At 40.5% G+C, this 23061-nt stretch overlaps 1 protein-coding gene across 4 annotated transcripts in view; it reads right to left on the reverse strand.

Annotated features, from left to right (window-relative positions):
* Positions 1–284: 284 nt before the first annotated feature.
* LOC143861106 (protein VAC14 homolog) overlaps positions 285–23061 on the reverse strand; it is a 105336-nt gene continuing 82559 nt past the window's right edge. For 2 of the 4 annotated variants that reach the window (XR_013239887.1, XM_077372009.1), the window contains one exon: positions 15578–15942. Coding sequence is in view for 2 of the 4 variants with exons in the window: in XM_077372009.1 (XP_077228124.1) it covers positions 15880–15942 (63 nt within the window). In the remaining 2 variants the exon portion in view is untranslated. The other 2 variants (XM_077372013.1, XR_013239888.1) reach the window with 2 other exon arrangements.

The following is a 23061-nucleotide window of genomic DNA, read 5'->3' on the forward strand; positions in this document are numbered from 1 at the left end:
TTTTTAATGGGTCCAAAAACAATTCAGCGTGGGTGCTTTGGTCACAAATAAATGGCATGTCCTGATTTGCAAAATTCACTCAAATATAATGACTCTATTTGCAGATTGTCAAAGTAGAAGACCTTTTTTGCAAATAAAGCAAACTAGAAGACTTCTTTTGCAAAAAACCCAAAAAAAAAAAATCTTGGCTGTCGGACATAGGAAATATAGCCATCTTATTCTGCATTATCTTCATTTTTCAAGGAGGGATTCAAGTTATAGGAATCTTCACTAGGGCTTAATATTGTTACATACTGAGCCCCAACTTTAATTCAACCAAACCATCCATCCGATGGGCCAAACATACAGTCCGACAATCCTTACATAATAATTTGTATCATTGTTCGTTGAATGCGCAGAGTCAAACCAATGACCAAAATACCCGTCATTGGATATTAGATTGTCCAATTTGTGCCAATGAAGATCCAAAATAAGGTCTAGTAGATGGATGGTCCTGATCAATCTGAGATGGGGCCTTCTATGTTACAGTACATGTGCCTTACCTTGATTGATTCTTGTGGGTCCCATCAAACCAGTATCTTTATCGAGCAATCATAACCGTCAAATCAAGTGCCTTATATCAGGAAAAAGTAAAAAAATTAACTCTTACAATGCCCCGTTCATCAATTGATTAGGTTCATATGATCAGACTTGATTATGAGCCATGGCCAATCACAGGTAGGGCCCAGACGCGGGTGACCCAAGTTAATCCAATGTCGGGCCCACACACATGCTCAGGTGGGCACGTTATACATTATATTTCGGGAGATGATCAATTCGCACGCACTGTAGGATGATCCGCACCCCTCTCAAAGTGATGCTTTTGACGTCAATTCACACGACAGAGGTGCGAATCATCCTGCAGGGGGTGCCAATTTATCATCTCCCTATATTTCCCGTTCAATTTCTATCAAATGCTGTGCAAGACAATGAAGAATGGCATTGGGGTGAAACGCCATGATGCATTGATGTCTAGCAATAGTTGCTTGTTCATTGGCCGTCCTCTAGAATCCTGAATTCCCCCTTGGCAGATCAAGCCAATCCTTTTCAATTTTAGGACTGGTTCAAGGAAGCTGTTTGGATACGTGGATTTTTAGAATCCAGGTTTTAATGTGAAGTAGTGTAAAATTCTAGATTTACGATCCATTATCCTGGGTTTTAAGTAAGAGATCCCGGTTTAAGAAATCTCTCCCCCATCCCGAGATTTCTAAAACCTGGAAACATTAGACGATCTCTTACTCTCTCGCTTGACGGAAAGAAGGGCGAGAAATCAGAAAATGATGGACGGTCTCCCTCTTCTCTTGTCTTCCCTCCAGGATTTTGAGGAAATCCATGAGCATGTCCTCACCGCTTATAATTTGGACAATCTAGAAGTGGTCCTAACCGTAGAACGTAGATAGGTCACGACCCAAAAAAACCTTCCGGGTAAGGTTGCAACTCGAGTCGGGTTTTATCCCCTGAAAATACTCTGGGCCTGGTTTAAAGAAGCTGGATTTTGGGCTGGCAGTTTGATGTTGAAAAACTGGAGTCATCCTCGGGTTGGTTAAGGTTTGAAAGGGAAAAACCCGACCATTAATTTACATTTATTTTTGAAAAAGTATTGAATGGCCCACAGCATAGGATGTTCCAAACCATCCATTTGATGGGCCATAACGTAAATAGGTTGTGCCACAAAAATCATTTCCATAGGATGATCCTGACCCTCCTCCTATCTATAGAGGTTTCCATGATATGCATTTCCTAAATAGATCGCAGGGCTAGGATCATACTAATGAAAATGATTTTTCGAGCACAACCTATTTACGATATGGCCCATCAAACTGACGGTTTAGATAAGCCGAGAAGTTAAATGATGAAGGGCCTTATGAACACTGTTGTTGGATCAAATATCAAGGGCGGTACCTTAATCGCACCACCTTTACGTGTGTACACGGCCCTTGGGCATATAATTTCTCCATCCTATGGCGAAAGCTGGACATTAATTTTTGAAAAAGAATGCAACATATAGCTTACGCCATATAAAACTTTTTTATATGGTGTAAGCCCTTATATTACCATATTTTTCAAAAAGTACTGCATGGACTCTGCACTATAGGATTATCCAAACCGTCCATGTGATGGGCCATAACGTAAATAGGTTGTGCCTAAAAACAAATTTCAAGAGGATGATCCCAACCCTCTGATCTATAGAGGAACTGCATATTATGGAAACCTCTATCGGAGGGGTTTCAGTAATATGTTGTGAGGCCAACCATGTTGTACGCCCCATAATATTGGGCCACCAAGAAGCAGCATGCGTATAAGATGAGTGTAGCCGAGATGTGAATGCTTAGATGGATGTGCTGCCACACAAGGTTAGATAGAATTAAAAATGAAGACATTCATAAAAAGGTGAGGGTCGCACCAATTGAGGAAACGATGAGAGAGCACCGCTTAAGATGGTCTGGAGATATCCAACGTAGGCCTTTGGATGCTCCTGGTGAGAAGAGGTAGCTCGTGCCAAATTGATGGAGTAAAAAGAGGTAAGGGCAGACAGAAAACAACTTGGGTAGAAACAGTGAGGAAAGACTTGATAGCTAGGAACATAACAGAGAACATGACCTTGGATATGATAGAATGGAAGAAAATGATCCACTTAGAAGAACCAACTAGAGCCGAGATTAGAGCCGGATAAATTCCTTTCACCTTCTTAATGAAATTTTTCTAAAGGATTCATTTAGCCGACCTCAACTAGTTTGGGACAAAGGATTTGTTGAGTTGAGTTGAGTTCAGTCGATCGGCTAGGATCATCCTATCGAAATGATTTTTGTGGCACTACCTATTTATGTTGTAGCCCATCACATGGACTATTTGGATCATCCTATGATGGAGTCCGTATTCTACTTTTTTCAGACGGGATGGTAAGGGCTTATACCCAATAAAATCTCCGAAAGTATAAGCTATTACTTTCCTTTGTTAGGCAATCTCTCTCTCTCTTTCTCTCTCTCTCTCTCTCTCTCTTGTGGGTGATCTTCATCTGCAAGTTTTCGACAACGAGGTATGTTAGTTTTTCTCATCTACGTATTTTATCTGTTTCACTTCTTTTTTCAAAGCCCCTAATTTACAGAAGAAGAGAATGATTTTTTCTCGGAACAAGAAATCGATTTTATCTATGTTACGAACCCGAATCGGTTCGTAACGTGATTGATCTTCTTAGAGGGAAGATCGGCCTCTTGATCCACTTCGAGGGAAGGATTAATCCTCCTTTATGCAAAAAGACACAATTCTAGGACAATTTCTTCATTCATTGATTTCCATTACAGTAGCATGTGTGCTTATATAAAGCACTCCAAGATAAACATAGAAAGATCTAGAAAGATCTTATGATAAATATAAAATAACTAAATAAAGATTATCCTAATCTAAATTATAATCTATCCAGCTACTAAATAAATACCTAAATAACTAAATAAATATTATAATCTATCCAGCTACTAAATATGTCAGATTTTACTAGATCTAATCTCATTCTCTAAAATAACAAGATAATTTATTCCATTCTAATTGGGACCCATCTAGGCACGTATCAATCTACTTCTTCTTCTCCTTCTTGAAGAAGAGATTATGATTTTCTTATTAGGGTTTTCTTCTATAGATTTTATCCCCTTATTCTTCTTGTTAGGTTTCAGATCCTGAAAGGGGGGGAGGGGGGGGGGGGGAGAATCCCTTTTGACCCTGTACAACATAGGTTTTTTTTTTTTTTTTTTAAATTCCTTCTTTTTGTACAATATAGTTTTTTTTAACTGCATAAATTCTGTACAATATAGTTTTTTTGTACAGTATAGTTGATAGAACACCGTTCTATCAGAAAAGAAAATAGGGAAGAAGATGATAGAGAAAAGGAAAAGATTGAGTGAATTCGAGGAAACTCGGCCTCCAATATGATAACTGCACTAAATCTGATTATTCCCTACTCAAAAGCCATACGGCATCTACATTATATAGAAATTAGAGGAAGCAAAATAAGGAAACAAAAATTAGCAGAAAAGGGAAAAGGAATTAAGGAAACCTACTCTAATATGGCAATACTTAAAGAAAGAAAAATAATCTAATTTAGGAAACCATTCTAACATTCCCCTACCCTTAATTTCAACCTTGTTCTCAAGGTTGATTATCTTCATCATCGTTGTCGGAATAGCTAGCTGGCTCGATCATCAATGGCCGTTTTTGTCTGCAACGATGACCCTTATGCTACTCCTCATCACAGTGCCAACATAATCCCTTAGTCGTTCAGCCCTTGAGTTCCTCTTCCATCAATCGCTTCATATGCATGTTACGACCCGTGAATTCAAAGGGACCTTCTCGAAGAAGATTAGGGGGTCGGCCAGTACAGCCATCATACAAATGTCGACTATCTTCATTTAGTCTTTCCTCGTGCAATCACACATAAGAGATAGCCGCCGTCATCATGCGAGGACGATACATCTTGACTTCCTGCTTAATGTCTGGACGGAGTCCTGTGACAAACGTCCCAACCACCTGTGCTCCAACCAGTCTCTGGTTCGATTTGAGAGTCGTTCGAAGTGACCTTGATACTCCAAAATAGTTGTTGTTTGCTGTATTTTTGCTAGCTCGCCATGGACATCTTTGTACCAAGATGGACCAAAACGAGTTTATGAATTCCTTCCAAGTAGGAATTCCATGACAAGTTTCTTCAAACCAATCATACCATTGAATATCATCTCCCTCGAGATTGATAGAAGAGATTGTGACCCTGGGATCCTCTGCCGTCTGATGGAAACGAAAATATCGCTTCGTTTGAGACACCCAGTCAATCGGACCGCTACCACCCACCGCGGGAACTCGATTTTAATCCGAGAAATTTTTTGATCTTGATCAAGATACGTTTCTCCACCTTGATTATCACGCTCATTGATTCAACGATCACGGAAGTTTGTAGCGCCTTGTTCAGACTGATCCTTGTGCACAATATTAGATTCAGACACAAGATTAGGTCTATCTTGCGTGGTCATCACTTGAGGAGGATTCAGAATTTAAGAGACCAATTCTCTAAACATCTTAATTATTTTCTCTTCGAAAGCTTGGAATCTCGAATCGATCTTTGCATCCAACTTCGCTTCCAAGGCTTGTTCTTCTGATGACTAACCATTCTTTTTCCCGGCAGCAATGGAATAAGCCTTCAAATCTCTGATACCGAGCTCGTTCTTTTGAAGACGCGTCAGAGGCATCCACCAGAAAAGTGCTATGATACCAGCTTAATAGAACACCGTTCTATCAGAAAAGAAAATGGCGAAGAAGATGATAGAGAAAAGGGAAAGATTGAGTTAATTCGTGGAAACTCAGGCCTCCAATGAGTTAATTCGAGGAAACTCGGCCTCCAATATGCTAACTGCACTAAATCTGATTATTCCTTGCTCAAAAGCCATACGGCATCTACATTATATAGAAATTTGGGGAAGCAATAAGGAAACAGAAATCAGTAGAAAAGGAAAAAGGAAATAAGGAAACCTACTCTAATATGGCAATACTTAAATATAGAAAAATAATCTAGTTTAGGAAAACCATTCTAACAATAGTGATCCTGAACGACTTCAATCTTCTGTACAGTATACCCTTTTACAACTCTTAAATATAAAGGACAAGAAACATGAGCGTCAAGTATCAAAACATGTTTGTGTTGAAATCATTTTCTTATATATATATATATATATATATATATATATATATATATATATATACAGAGAGAGAGAGAGAGAGAGAGAGAGAGAGAGAGACTAGTGGGAAAACCCGTGAGTAACAAAAAAAAGTGTGCTTTAAGATGTTTATAACTACAGCCTGTGCCTAGAAACAAAATATGCAATTTGGAAATACAGCCCGAGCTTAGAAAGATGGCAAAAAAAGATGTTTATAAATTAAAACTAAAAAAATAACATCCTACTCAAAAATTTGTCACATTATGAGATTACTATTTGTCCCTATCTTGAGGGTAACCCCAATCCCAAAGGCTGGAAATAATATTGATGCAGCTTGATCTATCATCATGCTGATTTTCTTCAAGAACTGATTAAAATAAAAAGATTAACGATGATAGATTTACTTGTCCACAGAGGCCTCTTCAAGAACTGTGCGTGGTCTTCATGGACTCGGTGCTTTTGCACAGAGCGAGACCGTGACCTCCGGCGGCGGTGGGGCTCTGTATGGGCATGCCTGGTTCTGAAGTGATGGACTCGCCTGGTGGAGTGGTGAGTCCGGTCTTCACCGTGGCGCGCTGACTCTCCCTTGTTGATATTCAACCTTTCCTGTACAGATCGTGGAGCTTCCGGAGGATGTTGGGGAGGCGCTTGTAGTAGCTGCTGGTATTGACCGACAATAAATGCGAACCGCCTTAGCCAAGGCTTATAAAAGGAGGGGTTTTTACCTTTCACATTTCACTTTTACTTTCGCTCTCCCCTTTTTCTTTCTTTCTTGCTCTGCCTGCTCGGCTCGGTTAGCTCGAGGTTGTGATCGTCCGCGGATTTAGGAGCTCTTCTCTGTTCGGTCTGGTAATTTTCTTGAGCGCGTCTTTTATTCGTTTCTTTTCCTGCGTTCATGTCCTGTAGTAACTCTAGCTCTGAGTCCGGTTTGGAGTCCGGTTCAGGGGAGTCCTCTTCCAGTAGCTCAGGGTCTAGTTCGTCAGGGAGGACCCAAAATAATCCGACCAGGACTCCCGGGCCAAATATGGCAAGTCCCGATGTTAGTGTAGAAATCGTAGATAGTGAGGACGGGGTGATTGAGGACGAGGTGATTTTAGATCTGAACACCACCCCGCTTCCAACGGATAGTTATCTCCGAGCAGAGGCGAGTGTTGGTAGTGACGCCGCCAAGGCGTCCACAACATTCCTCCCGGGCCGGGCCGTTGAGGTCGTAGCTAGGGCCCGGATGAATGCCAATCCCCAGTACAACACCCAGGCTCTTTACGAGGAGAACATCTTTGATGAGTCCAAGCTGGGAGACATTAGGGATAGGTACATTATTCCCCCAAGGTTTGGGCTGAGGACGGCGATAGAGGGAGATAGGGCTTGCAACAAGAGCTCCGGCGTCTGTATATACGATGAGTCGTTAAGGGCCGGGCTCAGGTTTCCTCTGCACCCATTTTTTGCCGGGGTCCTTCAATATTACGGGCTGGCTCCGGCTCAGGTTGCACCGAACTCCTGGAGGACGCTGATCGGGTTCATGTACCTCGTCCAGGGCCGGCTTCAAAGGAGTTTGTCTGTGCCGTTATTCCGTGCGTGTGCGCATTTGAAGAGGCATAAGGGCAGGGGTTGGATCTACATTAGCCAGCGTCCGGAGGTGAAAATGATCACTGGCATTCCCTCTTCCATACACTTATGGAAGAACAGGTTCTTCTACGTCGAGGATAGGGAGTCCACCGAGCCCTGGCCAGTTCCTCTAAAGTGGGACATCCCAGATACAATTGCGATAAGTTGCAAGCCGCTCCTTGAGGGCAAGGATATGAGAACATTCGCCCTAGTCCGTGAGGAGCTGGACCGTGAGAGCCTCATTCACTGTGCGTAATTTACTGGGGAAGCGGTTCTGGTCGGGCTTGGCCTTAGTACTGCGACCCCGGCACGTATGTGGCTAGTCCTGCTTTTAAAATCCTTTTCCTCTTTTTTTGCTTCTGACTGGTTTTATTCGTCTATGTTGTCTTTCAGAGATGCAGAAACAGTCAAAGATAGAGAAAGTGAGGCAAGGAGCCTTTGGAAGGGCCCAGCAGGGCCAGAAAAGGAAAACCGCGGAGATTTCGAGTCCTGCTCCGCCCCGGGACACGCCGCCCCCCAAAGCCAAGACTACAGTGAAGTTGGTCGGTGCCTAAGACCGGGGAGCAGGGTCCTCAAAGTCGGGTGGAGCATCCACTGGAGCCCTTCCTCCCCCGGCGAGGTCTGGGGATAATGTTTTTCGGCCCAATTGGGCCGTTCAGAAAAACGACTCCGGCCTTGGTGAGAGTCGGGTAGCAGCGGAGCTCGTCAGCATGATAGCGTTATAGACCGAAGTGACCCTCACTACCAGGAAATTGACCATCGGGAAGGCTTGACAGGGCGGCTCTCCAACGAGGACTGGGAGTTTAATCTGTCCTGCCACTTTCACGACCTCCCCTGAGAAACCGAACAGATCGGAATTTGCCGCGACCGTCTCCGATCATCATTCTCTCGAAAGCATGATAGTAAAGGATATCGGCGGAACTCCCGTTGTCGACAAGGATCTTCTTCAGCTCCCAGTTCGCGACGAGCATTGTCAGGACCAGGGCGTCATCGTGTGGTAGTATCAAGTTGTCGAGATCCACATCTGAAAAGGAGATCTCTTCTCTGTCTTCATCTTTTTGCTGCATGTGTGCACGGCGTTGACTCGACGTGCGTATGCTTTTCGAGCAGCAGATGATGTGCCCCCAGCGGCCGGTCCACCCATAATTGTGCCGATGACTCTCCTTGGCTGGGATTGGTGTACCTCTTGTTGTGGACTAGATGGCGGAGGAGATTGACCCCAGGCAGGGGTCGGCTGTGACCGTCGAGGGCTTCGGTCCTGGGGACTCTTCTCTCTGCGCTCTCTTGTGTGGCCATCACTTCGAACATACTTTTTCAAGTAGCCCCGGGCATTCAGCAGCTCGATTTCTTCCTTGAGCTGCCAGTATTCGTCTATGTCATGACCGTGGTCCCTGTGGAACCGACAGTACTTCGACTTGTCTCTCTTATTTCTCTTAGAGATCATTCTGGTCGGCCACCTTACGAAGTCTTCTCCTCTGATAGCGGCCAGTATGTGTCTCCGGGAGGTATTGAGAGGGGTAAAGTTCTCTTCCCTCCTCTGGGGGGACTTCTCTCTTTTGGGGGCCTTATCGTCCCTACGCTGCTTGGTAGGGTTTTTGTCCTCAGAGGTTCTCCTCCGATTTGAGTCCAGGGCCGCCAGCGTCTCTTCCACTGCTATATATTCCTCCGCCCCGGCCATCAGATCTGCCAGTGAGTGTGGATTTTGGTGAGCCACTGATTGGCGGAGATCGTTAGATCTAGTGCCTGCGAGGAGCGCGTTTATGGCGGCTGAGGGATCCAAATTCGGTACTTGGAGTGCCTCCCTGTTGAAACGGCTGACGAACACCTTCAGAGGTTTGTTTTCCTCCTGCCGCAAGGCCATCAAGGATGCTGTTGTTTTCCTTGGCCTGCGGTTGCTCATGAAATGGCGGACCAGATCGTCCCCAAAGTCCTCAAAGTTGCTGATGGAGTTGTGTTTGATCCTTGAGTACCAGTCCCGGGCCGCACCAGTCAGTGTGGTCGGGAATGCTCTGCAGAGGAAGCCATCGGATGCGCCGTGGAGGAGCATCATCGTTCTGAACGTTTCCAGATGATCCACAGGGTCAGAGGTCGCGTCATATTGCGAGACGGTTGGCATTTTAAACCCCCTGGGCGCTGGGGTGTTCATAACATCGTTGGTGAACGGTGTTCTGCTTGAGAACGCCCGCGGAGCAGGCCGGCTCTGATCTTTTGCCAGCTCTTCTATGCGGTGGTCCATTTCTTCTATCCTTCGTAGCATCAGATCAGCTCTACGATCTGGTAGGTCCAGTGACCGGTTTCTCTCCACCGATTGGCTCGCCGCAGAGCCGGACTGACTTTCCGGACTCCTTCGACGAGGCCAGGATTTTTCTTGCTGTGCGTGGTCTTCATGGGCTCGGTGCTTTTGCGCAAAGCGAGACCGTGACCTCCGGCGGCGGTGGGGCTCTGTATGGGCATGCCTGGTTCTGGAGTGATGGACTCGCCTGGTGGAGTGGTGAGTCCGGTCTTCACCGTGGCGCGCTGACTCTCCCCTGTGGATATTCGACCTTTCCTGTACATGTCGTGGAGCTTCCGGAGGATGTTGGGGAGGCGCTTGTAGTAGCTGCTGGTATTGATCGACAAGAGCCGTCATTTGTTGAAAGAGAGCTTGAACTTGATCCGGAGTGGGCGTGGGATTGAGGTGTTCCGAACGAGGTGGGCTCTGTTCTGCTGTAGCAGAAGTAGCCACCACCTGTGAGGCGATTCGCTCACTCCGGGTCCTGCGAGGTAGCACGGCTCGGGTAGTCCGTGCGGTTGGTGCCCGAGCATTTCTCCGTCCTGCCATTTTGTAAGGGGATTTGAACAACTTTTAGTTCGTAGTCCTACGGATGACGCCAATCTGTTAAGCCTAAAATCGGTAACAGATACGGCAGTGACGTCAGAGCTGAGCTGGAGGACTCGAGGAGCCGAAGTAAAGAAGCTGAGTCCTGCGCAAGAGCAAACGAGGTCAGAAGACTAACCCGGAGTCGTACTCCGGACAGGCCCTTCGACACTGAAGTCAGTATGAGCAGGAGTGCAAAGCGAGTTTAAGAGTGGTGGGTGAGAAGTTATTACCCTCGATTCTGAGCCCTAGAAGGCCTTTTATAGAGGGAAACCTGGGGTGGTTGGATTACCTACCCCAGGACAGGTGTCGACCTATTATAGGTTTAAATTTACCTACTCTTTAGGAAATTACCAGATTGCCCTTGTGCACAGTTGGGCTTGTGGTGGGCCATCTCGGGGCCACGTGTCGACAGCTAACTGGCTGCTGTTTTTTATACCCCATCATTATTGATCCCTCGAAAATGAAAAAGCAACGAGAGAGAAGGGTGGAGAGAAAATTGCGTTAGGGTGATATGGCGAGATTTTTTAGATGGGTGGAGAGAAAAACTGCTTTAGGTGGGTGGGAAATTTTCTCCGGATTTCTGTTGTGCGATTTTTCGATTTGCTATTCTTTTTTCTATTTTTTTTGCACCTCCTTTTTAACTCATATAATTTGTGACATGATTCATTATGATTGATTTGATCTCTATTAACTCATGTGGCATAGTAGATTAACTTCTCTTGCAATGGTATGATCATGTACTATAATCTGAGTATTTGGTATATCACTTGAGTCTCATTCATACACTTAGTAGCCTCATTGAATCATATGATTTGCCTAGTTAGTTGAAGATATGTTTCCAAGTGTAGAATCCGAATAGGTTAAATCTAGTATTTTCAAGATCTTAAAGTGTTCACTTAGCCTATCATATATTATCTAGCAAAACCAAAACAAAGATGAGAAATGTAGAAGTTAAGCTCCTATTAAATCCTATTTAAAATTTTAAAAGAGCTTAATGATTTTGGAGCCAAAATAAGTTAATCTTGATAAAAAAAAATTGAAAATTAAAGGTTAAAATAATCTTTCTTATAAAATTTAGATAAATTAATATGGGTCAACATGCAAAGCGTAATGAATTTCTAAATCCATAGTATATATCATAAGAGATTTATAAAATGAGTTCATTAGCCCAAGATGTCTCTCATTAGTGAAAATCTCTTGATAATCTTTGGCTTTTGAGATAATCCCTCAAAACTAAAGTGAAATTGATATTGGTTCAGTATGAGAAATCTATATGATTTATCTTATCCTCTCATTGAACTAGTCATGTCTATGAACCTTATATGATTATGTATATTTGACATGAAAACTATAAGTGGATATCATTCGCTTTGAAGAATTCTAAGGTGAACTTGAAATATGCAAACAAGTGAAAATTTACTAAAGAAAGGGAAATGCTAAGAGTGTTTAATCACCTAAAACCCTTCACAACAAACTTAGGTGCACTAGAAAATGAAAAATCATGTTAATCTTACATAAGTGTGCACATTGGAATCCAACATATTGTCACTATGGAGTGTATTTCATATTTGAACATCTATTGTATCCATATGACCAATGATAAGTTCACAAATATTGTTATACTTGAAAAACCCAAGTAAAAGTGAACTTCAAGTTAAAGAGGGAACATTAATAGTAATAATCATTGAAACCCTTCAATTAAAGGAATTTGATTTGAATTGATATATGTTTTGCCTATTATGTATATGTGATCTATGCATATCATATTGATATACTTTCAAGATAGATCACTTTACATATCATATAAGTTTGAGTTAGTTGAAATCGTAAATTCTTTAAAACACTCAAACTTGAATCACATGAGATCATTTGATTTAAATTGAAAATGTCATTTAAAATCAAGAGATTATGTTCATATAGCCCAAGTTATGCTTAAAAGTGAGATATATAACCTAAAATGTATTTTGTTGATATAATTTAATCTTTTAAACTTAAAATCCATCAAAACACAATCATGAAATATTTTGTGAGGGATAAAGTAAATTGAACATAAACTTAAGAATTTAGAAATTTCCTCAAATAAGATAATAACTAGTTTGCTGTTATTGAAAAAAAAAAACTAATTGTCTTAAAATGATTGAGTTGCTTGCCCTAGGTTAGGTTGTTTGAAAGGTTATATTAGTTATCCTTAGCTATTTTGCCCTGTCATGCCTTATCTTCTCTGTTTTACCTAAGGCCACTGACAAATACTTAGGGGCAGAGCCAAAATGTCTTATTCTCATGTTTATATGGACCATAATGATATGCTTACATTGTCCATTTCAATATTCCCCACTAGTTGTGCTCAAAATTGCAAATCTTGACAAAAAAAAAAAATAGCTTATCATGCCTTATTCTCAACTTTGCTTCTTAAATCCTTCATGATAAGCCTTAGGAAGAGCTTGAAATGTTATATCATCATTCATTTTATGGGCCATAAAGTTATTTCAGTGACACCCTTTTCTTGTGTCCAATCTATACTAGACTAAACATAAGAGTGCCTGACAAATGCCAATCTATATCTCTATGTTTTGTTTGTCACTATCATTTGTACTCAAGTTGATTACCCTATATTCATGATAGTTTCATAATAGAACCTTCAATGTCATATCTTCTTAATCTTTTTGCTTGTTATGCCATGCTTTGATTGATCTATGTCCACGCATAACAAAATTTAAGGGGAAGCTTAACTGTCAAATCTTATATGATCATAGGCTTCATAGGATTATGTTTAGAAAGTTCATACTATTAAACACCCTTTGATTGTGCTGAAACTGCATATCTTTCTCTACATATTAAAAAAAAAGGGGGCTTGTCATGCTATGCCTTGAAATTGCATTATTTCTTTCGTGATAAGTATATAATGAGCTTTAATTTGCCACATTACTCTTGTTTTATGGGGTCATAGGGTTACTTAACATTAGATATATTCTTATATACCCTAAAACTGTGCTAAAATGGCACGTTGGCTTTCAGGTGTCTCCTTGTAATCAAAGAACTTCTCAATGGCACTAAGCCATTCAAGAAACTCTTCGGGTTGTAGACGACCATGGAACTTCGGCAAGTTGTAGACACCCCATTTTGACCGGACCCAAGTTCGTGTCGTTTGGGCAAAACCTCGTCAGATTAGTGAATTGAGATCAAAATTTGAACCCTGAGGTAGTTTAGGGTCCCACCGAGGTTCCCGTAAAGGTTCGGCAAGATCTGCCGAGAAATGGCAAATAGGACGAGCCGAGGAAGAGGGGTGGTATGAATGTATAAGGGGGGTGAGTTATCTGCAGAGTGGAATATCTAGGTGAGAAGCGGGGTGAATTATCCGCAATAGGGGGGTGTCCGAAGCTAGGGGGTGCATAATCTCGTTTGGGCCGCGGCTGATTCGCGCGCGCAGCAAAATTCGTGCGCCCACTAACTGTAGTAGTGCCGATATCGGTAGCTTTTCTTTTAATATAAAATAGAGAGAGAGAAAATGAGTGGAGGAGAATCATTTCCGTTTTAAAATCTGAGAGAGAGAGAGAGAGAGAGAGAGAGAGAGAGAGAGAGAGAGAGAGAGAGAGAGAGAGAGCTCGCCGACCTTCACTTTCTCCGGCAATCTATGCCGGAATTCGGCAATTAGGTTTTTCTTCGATCGATTTCTCTGTTCTTCTTTTTCTCTATTCTTACTTTTAATCTCAAAATTTGGTTTCAAAAGCTTTTTAAATCATAAAACCCTAATCCTCTGGATTTCTTCTCCGATCAAAATCCGATCAATTTTCCAACGGGAATTTGTTTTCATTCCTTTAGTTTTTCTTCCCTTTGCTCTTAGCCCTAACCTTGAACCCTAACTCCTTCTCAAACCCTAGATCCATGACCTTATCGCTTAGATCTGTGGCTTATAGCTGAGATTTGTGAGAGAGTGAGAGGAAGGATGTTCTAATTCTAATTTTTCTCTTCTTCATCTTCTTCTTCTCCGATCTACCATAGATTCCGACCCTATTTTGGTTGATTTCTTCTCTCAATTTTATATTGATCTCATTCTATTGCTTTGTTTTCTTCATCTTCTCCGGTGAAATTATGTTTCACAGGTTATTTTCTTCTTTCCTTGGCCTACCTCTGGTTTAAAAATTCTAGATCTGAATTAGAGCGAGATCTAGGTCTTTCTTTCATTTTTCATTTCCAAATAGAGAGAGAGGAGATCTGGTAGAGAAATGAAAGAGATCTGAGAAAGGAATCAGATCTGAGAGAGATAGAAGACAAGAAGGAGATTCGAAGAAGAAAGGAGGTAATCTTATTTTTTATTTTTGTTTATAATAAAGGTATGCTAAGAAATGTTTATCAGATGTCCTCTTGATTTGTAATCTTAGTGGTGTTGTGGTTTACTGGCTGTGAACATGTTTTGGCTTAATTACTTTCTAAATCATGATTTCAATTCATCTGACCTTTCTAAGTTTTATTGTTTTCATCGCGTTTCTGGTAGATCTGAAAATTATAATGTTGCATGGATGATCCATTGTTTGATTTGATCTTTTGGAAGAATAATTAGATAAGTCAAGAGGTAACTTTGTAAGTCTGTAGCATGTTATACTTCCATGGATGGATATTGTGTTGGATGAAAAGAAGGATGAATAGATGGGAAATGTTAATATGAAGTGCTGATTCTCATGAGTTGTCCTCTCGCGTGGATAAGTTCATTCGTTTCATAAGGACCTCTATTTGCACTCTAAATTTGGATGCTATTAAATTTCTGGGTATGGCTGTTTAAATAGAGTTTTAACACTTTTCTTTTACACCTCTGGTTTGTACGCATGTAACCATTTTGTGAATTCCCTTTGTGATATTAGATGGGAATTGATCTTTGTGATTCTTATTAAGATCGTCAAGGAATATCCGATTCTCAGATTTTATGAACAGTTTGTTTTGAATCATGATTTTTCCAAATATCTTTGCTAACAAGTTTGCTACACTGTAGGTACATATAAGTGTGTGTGTGCCTATATGAGTGTTCGCACTAAGATGAAATTGTACAGATGTCGTTTGCCTGCCTTGTTTTGATTTCACAAATGTATAGATTGAAAATCTTGTTGTAAATGCTCTCTGCAGTTTTCAAAGTTATGGATACTTTTATTTTAGCCCCATGATTATCTGTGTGAGTTAGTTATTGAGGTTCTCATATTTTGTTATGTGTAAGGGGATAGAATAAATCAGTATGAATACAGAGACTTGATAATAAAGGTAGCATTTTCAAAATACTATGTATAGGTCCCTTTTGTGCATAGTTTGGCTATTGAAACGTTGATGATAGTTAAAAATGTTAATGATATTATTTCAATCAGTTTCAGCAGTTGGGCTTCAAATAGTACGTGGATGTGAAAAGTTGTTATGAAAATTGAAATTTGAGTACAATAGTGTAGGGTAAATTTTAACAAAAAAAAAAAAAAAAAACTGTCCAAGTGTTTTATGGTGTGCTGATATACGTACCTCATCATTCTAATAAGGATCTCTGTATTTTAAGTTCAGTTTAAAATACCATATGTTGTAATTTCACACAGGATTCAGCCCATGGTTAGCTCCCTGTTTTGGCACAATGTGAGCCCATGGTTCAGCCACTGGCAGCACAATTCTGTCCATGATTTAACCCCAGTTTTGTGCACATTTTGAGCCTATGGTTTAGTCACTGCTAGCGCAAATCAGCCCCCTGTTTTGAACAGTTTCAACCCGCAAATCAGCCCCCTGTTTTGAACAGTTTCAACCCGCAAATCAGCCCCTGTTTGGTACACTTCAGCCCCTATTGTATACATGTTCATGCACATATGAATGAATACATGTGATTATGAAAATACATATGGCTGTGGGTGAATACATGTACGAATGTGGCTGTGAGAGTGTACATGCATGTGTGTAATTGTGCGGAGTCTTTTGCATATTCTGTGTGAACTCTGGAATGACCTCTCTGTATGGTAATACTGCTGTAAATGTTAGGTGTTAAAATTTCATGGTTACCCTTTGAATTCATTCTCCAAAACTTATAGATGCTCAATTACAGGTTATGGCTCTCGGTGTTTACTTGAATCATATTTCTAAAAAGAATATTCAAAAACTCATTTGCCTAAACAGCTGTTGGTTTGAGTGTGCACTTCATATTTTATTTGAGCACTTCTCACGAAGCATGTTTTATATGCTAGGTAAGCACTACGTTATGATCAAGAAATGAGTGTATCTAGGCTCATGTTGAAAATTGTATTTTGATGTGGGGCTGATGGGCATATACATTGGTTTTGCATATTTTAAATATAGGATTGTAATGAGGAGGTTGATCCTTACAATGTGCATAAGTAGCATCCCCCCTTTTATTTCATTTACTCTATAAGGAATAATTTCAGTATGATTGTGCAGGATTGGAAAATGAATAAATTCTACCAGGTTTCCCATTTTTCTGTTCCATTTAGAATTGGTAAATAGGTTATTCTTTAAGTGTGGTGTTATTTTTTTATTTTTTTAAAAGTTTCTAGCCTTTAAGGTGATAGAGATAGCATTTGACTTGTATCGGCTTTGGTTTGGGCTTTTCATCTTAGTTCCGTTTTAATTGATAATGGTGAGTGTTTATTGGATCGAGGGCAATGATGGCGATAGTCAGAGCCTCCCCTTTAGAGAGACAATTTATGTCTCTATAGAGCTAGCCCAGCCTCAGGGAACTTGCTTAGTCCAAGTAGTGTTCTCCTCTCTATTTAGTAGACTTCTCTAGTCTTTTAGAAACCATTAGATGATAGTTTCTCTTCTTCATTTAGGAGACCATTGTGGTCTTATTAGCGAGTTCCATTCTAGGAGACACGCTTTGTCTCGTTAGGCAGCTCTCCTCTGGAAGCAAGCCTCGTTGCTTAGAGCCCGCCTTTTCCCATTGGAGGCATACAGTGCTTCATTTATAGAACCTCCCCGGTTTGTCTATCTTTTGAGCTAAAAGACATGCTATGTCTTATTTGTCCCCCTTTATAGAGTGTTAGAAAGTCTTTGACTCATTTATCCTTTTTAGTGGTAGTATTAGAGTTTTTGACTCATTCCTCCTTTAAGTTGTAGTATTAAAGAACCTTTGGCTCACTCGTCCTTTGGATGGCATTGTTAGAGAGTCTTTGATTCACTCGTCCTTTGATAGCGGTATTAGAGAGTCTTTGATTCATTTCCCCCTTTTCTATAGTTGTTTTCAGGAGCTTCTCCTTAGTGTTGTCATCACTCTTGTTTGTTAGGGACTAGCACAGTCTCATTAGAGCTTTACCTTTTGGGATTTTAGATCGTTGTCTTTATCCTTGATCATTCGTTTACCTTGGTTAGGGGTTTCCCCTATTTGCCCTAGGATTTGGCCCTAAGGTTTTGCTTCGTATGTTCCCTCCGGTCTTTGACCAAAAGGGTGAAATCAAAATTTTAAAATCCAAAAACATGTTAAAACATATAAAACTCAAAAACATTAGAAATTTAAAACATAAAAAACATAAAAAAAATATCAAAAGCCTTAAATCTTTTGAAGTGTTGAGTTTTGTAGCGTAGTAGGAAAGTTTCTTTTCGACCTACGTTGGCTTGATCCTCTTCCACGAGGTACGTAGTGCAGCTTGGGATCTTCATCCCAAGTGTAGCCAAACTTTGTAAATAAATGCTTTAACCTTTTTTCTTCAAAACCTTGTTTTCAACAAGATCTTCCTCTAGAGTTAGGAGTTTGTCCTAGATAGAGAGTTTTAGAGTTAGGAGTTCGTCTTTGATTTGTTGTGTGCTTCTTTGTGTTTGTTTTAGAGTTAGGGGTTTGTCCTAAAGTTATAGGAGCGCCTCCGTCCGGTCAGTGGGCGATTCACATCGCCGACGATGACTAGAATAGGATGAGTTAGTCAACCCTTTGTTTTCCTTAGGAAATACAGCCTGGTTACACATAGGTTGTAGGAACCACCTGCATTAGCTTAGGGCTAACCTGCATTTAGTTAGGGCATATAGGGTGTCCTAAAATCTACAATTCACTGAAATTTAAATAATCGTAGAAGAAGCTTTAAGAACTAGTCCGGTCTTTTAGATCGAGTCTAAGATAGAAGTCTAGGTGTCTTAGGCATCATAGTTTAGAATAGGTACGAAGAACTACGTTGCCTTGATTCTCGTGGAGGCGGGGATACGTAGGCTTCTTTGGATGAACATCAGACCATCCGAGGACTCGGGCTAAATCGTTTAGAGTCTTAGGATTTATAGTTTTGTTATGTTGTGTGTTTTGCTATGTTTTCTTACTTTCATGCGCAGACCTTATACCTTTAGCTATAGCATGCATGTGTTTGCACACCAGAACTTAGCCATTAGGCATGTTACACATAACCTAGCGATGTTTAGGTGACACGCTTCTTTCATTTATGTTGTGTATGCTTATTATTTCATCCCCGAGTCATGCATGATTAGTTAGACGTCCACTCGGGGATATTTGTTCCCATTTCACATATTTTCGCACTTGGGCGAATTGGGGGTGTTCTTCGGACCTTCCCATTCGTCACCAGGCACGAGCCTATTTATATTTCTGGTTATCCATTGCACAGAGGATTTGATTTTAGGGTTCCATGGTATATCCATGGATGACGACTCTGAGTTTATTTTAGGTATGTCTTGGTTTCGAGCCTTGGCTCCGGATCAAGACATATCTCTTTCTTTTTATATCGCCACTCGTGCTATGCTATGAGGGTGACATCCGTTTTGAGAGTTCCTTGGTAGAGCTCTCCTTCACATGTGGATGATCGAGAGGGTGTTAGGGACTCGTTCTCCCACAGTCCTCGGATCGGGGTCCACAGGTTGGCGACTCTGTTGGGGAGTTCTTGAAACATTGCCTAACTCTATAAAAATGCCATTTTTACTAACTTTGGAGAATTTTGAGCTAAAATAATTTTAAATGGGAATTCTATCGTTAGAATCCAGGGGCACCAGATAGGTGCATAATTAAAACAAGGGATTCACACACTGCACATCATATGTTATCATATTGTCTATTCTTTACTTTTTCATTGTTTTTCATTATTCTTGGGTCTACAAAGATAGATACAGTGCGTACCAGACTGGTAAGTCATTACCCTGACGGAACTGTTGTATCTATTTTCAAGCTATGCGCCGGTGTTGCAGCCGTAGACATTGGGCGTACTTTTGTCTACAACAGCCGATGAGCAATGAGGCATACTATGTATAACATGGGGCGTCCAATTACATGCAAACACATTAGGGTTTAGCCTTTTTCGAACCTAAGCCTACCTGAAAGTCCTTCTGGTGTATTTAGACCCAAGTTTGTAGAGAAACAGAAAAATAAAGAAAAAAATGGAATCTTAGACCCGCTAAGCTGAAAACCCGAAAGGGCAGTTTAGGCAAAAATCAGGGCATTGAGCCTGCTGGATGGAAAATCTGCAAGGGTAGACAGTCCAGGTAAAAATTAAGGCATGCGGTCCGCTAAATCGAAAACCCAAAAAGGGCGATTTGGTCATGGCAAGGACTTCATGAAAGACAGAGCTTTCTGAAAACCGGTCGAACTTTTATTTTCTCTTTGGCTCTTCTTTAATGTCTGAGTAAGCGCCAACAAAGCTTCTTTTGTTACTCTTTGAGTTAGGGAGATTGAAACTAAGCAATCTGAAGGGATAATAACCATGACGAAGATTTAAAAAAAAGGTTGAAACATCTTTAAACATGGTATTTAAAAGACTCTAAGAGTGGTGAACCTTTGACCATTTTAAAATGTTTATCAGTTTAAGAAGCAGATTCAGTCTCTTTTGGAGTCTTGTTTAAAACTCGTCAAAGTCTTTAGTCATTGTCTATCAAAGTTAGTCAGTTGTCGAGTCAAAGTCAATTTTCAGAGTCCTGCTTGGTCAGTATTCCTCCCAAAGCCGGGGTGATAAAAACTCAGAGACTCGGAGAAGTAGAGAATTTGTGGTTCCTGTGGATAATGTAAAGTAGAGCAGTGTTCAGAGGTTGATAAGCTTTTAGCTCAGCTCTGGTATCAGCAAATGGCAGAGATGAGAAAATTTTGAATAGATCGAGTTTCTTGTACCTGTGAAAGGCCTTGTAAACCCAAGTGTTTATCAGAAAAATTTGTTGTAATATCAAATGTTCAGTAATAAAAGCCTTTGGCCCATTCCTTTTTTGTTGCTCTCTAATGAATTTTGTCATGGAAGTAATCATACTAGGGGCATCTTTTATGACTTAAGTCATAAAAGATGCCAAGTAATCATTGATACTTGAGATAAATATTTTCATAAAATAGAGACTAGAGAAGTTCAAACACTCTTTGTATTGAGCTTTTTAGTCAAGTTATTCTCCTTTGGAGTTGAATTTCTTTGAAAAATCTTTATCCCAGCGGAGTCTAGAATCTACTCTAGCGATTTTTAAACTTCAGTCAAATGCTTTGCATCTTTTGAAAATGGGTTGGTACTCTAAAATTCATTCAATTTACTTGAGTCCGGTCTTTAACCAAAATCATGCATTTCAATTTCTCTTTGCGAAAAAATGACTGGTTCTTTAATGATATCATTATGAGTTTCTCAGTTTCCTGTTGTTTTGAAAGATTTTAATAAAGATAAATGGGCAGATTCCGTATGCCGTGGTCTAGCCTTTTCTTTTGCTGTTTTAAAGGTTTTAATAAGTTAAGAAATTGCTGGATTTAGTGTTGCACTATCTGGTTGTTTTTCGATCTTCGCTTTGAAAGAGGTTTTTAATAAGGAAATTCATCAAACCTGTGTTACACGGTTTGGTCTTTTTGAAAGATTTTAGCAGAAATAGAAATTACCGAACCTGTGTTACACGATTTGATCTTTTTGAAGGATTTTTAACAAAAATGGAAGTTACCGAACCTGTGTTACACGGTTTGGTCTTTTTGAAAGATTTTTAATAGAAATAGAAATTACCGAATCTGTGTTACACGGTTTGGTCTTTTTGAAAGATTTTTAACAGAAATAGAAATTACCGAACCTCTGTTACACGGTTTGGTCTTTTTGAAAGATTTTTAACATAAATAGAAATTACCGAACCTGTGTTACATGGTTTGGTCTTTTTGAAAGATTTTTAACAGAAATGAAAATTACCAAACCTGTGTTACACGGTTTGGTCTTTTTGAAAGATTTTTAACAGAAATGAAAATTATCGAACCTGTGTTACACGGTTTGGTATTTTTGAAAGGTTTTTAATGGAGGAACTCGCTGAACTTGTGTTACACGGTTCGTTCTTTTCTTCGTTCGTTTTAAAAGGGGGAAAATTATCAAACCTGTGTTGCACGGTTTGGAATTTCCTTCGATCATTTTTTAGGGTTGCAGTAAGGAAAATATTTCCAATCCTGTGTTACACGGATTGGTCTTTTCTTTCTTCTCCTGGGTATTTAGTACCCCGATGATTAGTAATGTAATGTCAAGTAGTGACTTACCTAATCATCGTTCCGCAATGTGCAACTTCCTAACGAGTTAGGGGTCATGCGTATCTGCGAAGAGGTTTGTATGAGACTGTTTAGCAGGACATACGAATTTGGGTTTATGTGGAACTATTTAACAGAACTGCGTAATCTGAAGTGATTCGCTACCTTGAAAGAGAGGAGTCAGAGTTACTCGGATAGTTAAACAGATTTATTTTCAGCAATGATCTGTATATCTATCGCCTGGCTTGAGACTTAGTTTCGCCTTGGTATTGGAAGTTTGAGTTTAGCTTAAATATTCGAGTACCCTAATAATTGGTCAAGTTTTAGACTGATCGGCATGATATAAAAAAAATGAAAATTCTTTGAATGATTAGGTGATTGGTTTGTTTGTTTGGTTGGTGCTCTTTGAGCAATTGTTATGTTTACTTTGGCTTAGCCTGATAAAAAAAATAATGTGTTTGTGTTTTATAATCGTTCGTTCATCTTTGTTAACTAGTTTAGATAGTTGAGTCATGAGTATTGGAGAGAGACTATCTCTTTGAGATATCTTAGTTGCCGAGTTAAGAGTCAGTGAGAGGCTATCTCTCTATTATTAGTAGAGTCTTACCCTTGTGAATTCCGTTCTTAGAACCAAAAGTCCAAAAATTTGCTTTGCTTTCGGGTCAGTCAAAATGTGTCGTCTGTTCAGCTTTGCCATTCGCGTGACAAGCATGCTCTGCCAAAGAGGGGCATCTGTAGACACCCCATTTTGACCGGACCCAAGTTCACGTCGTTTGGGCAAATCCTCGTCGGATTAGTGAATTGAGATCAAAATTTGAACCCTGAGGTAGCTTAGGGTGCCATCGAGGTCCCTGTAAAGTTTCGGCAAGATCTGCCGAGAAATGGCAAATAGGACGAGCCGAGGAAGAGGGGTGGTATGAATGTATAAGGGGGGTGAGTTATCTGCAGAGTAGAATATCCAGGTGAGAAGCGGGGTGAATTATCCGCAATAGGGGGGGTGTCCGCAGCAAGGGGGTGCATAATCTCGTCCAGGACGCGGCTGATTCGCGCGCCCAGCAAAATTCGTGCGCCCACTAACTGTAGTAGTGCCGATATCGGTAGCTTTTCTTTTAATATAAAATAGCGAGAAAGAGAAAATGAGTGGAGGAGAATCATTTCCGTTTTAAAATCAGAGAGAGAGAGAGAGAGAGAGAGAGAGAGAGAGAGAGAGAGAGAGAGAGAGCTCGCCGACCTTCACTTTCTCCGGCAATCAATGCTCCGGCAATTAGGTTTTTCTTCGATCGATTTCTTTGTTCTTCTTTTTCTCTATTCTTACTTTTAATCTCAAAATTTGGTTTCAAAAGCTTTTTAAATCATAAAATCCTAATCCTCTGGAGTTCTTCCCCGATCAAAATCCGATCAATTTTCCGACGGGAATTTGTTTTCATTCGTTTAGTTTTTCTTCCCTTTGCTCTTAT

The sequence above is a fragment of the Tasmannia lanceolata genome, unplaced genomic scaffold, assembly GCF_043159265.1.
Source record: "Tasmannia lanceolata isolate RefF3 unplaced genomic scaffold, GAP_Taslan_0.1 ptg000037l, whole genome shotgun sequence".
Classification (NCBI taxonomy): domain Eukaryota; kingdom Viridiplantae; phylum Streptophyta; class Magnoliopsida; order Canellales; family Winteraceae; genus Tasmannia; species Tasmannia lanceolata.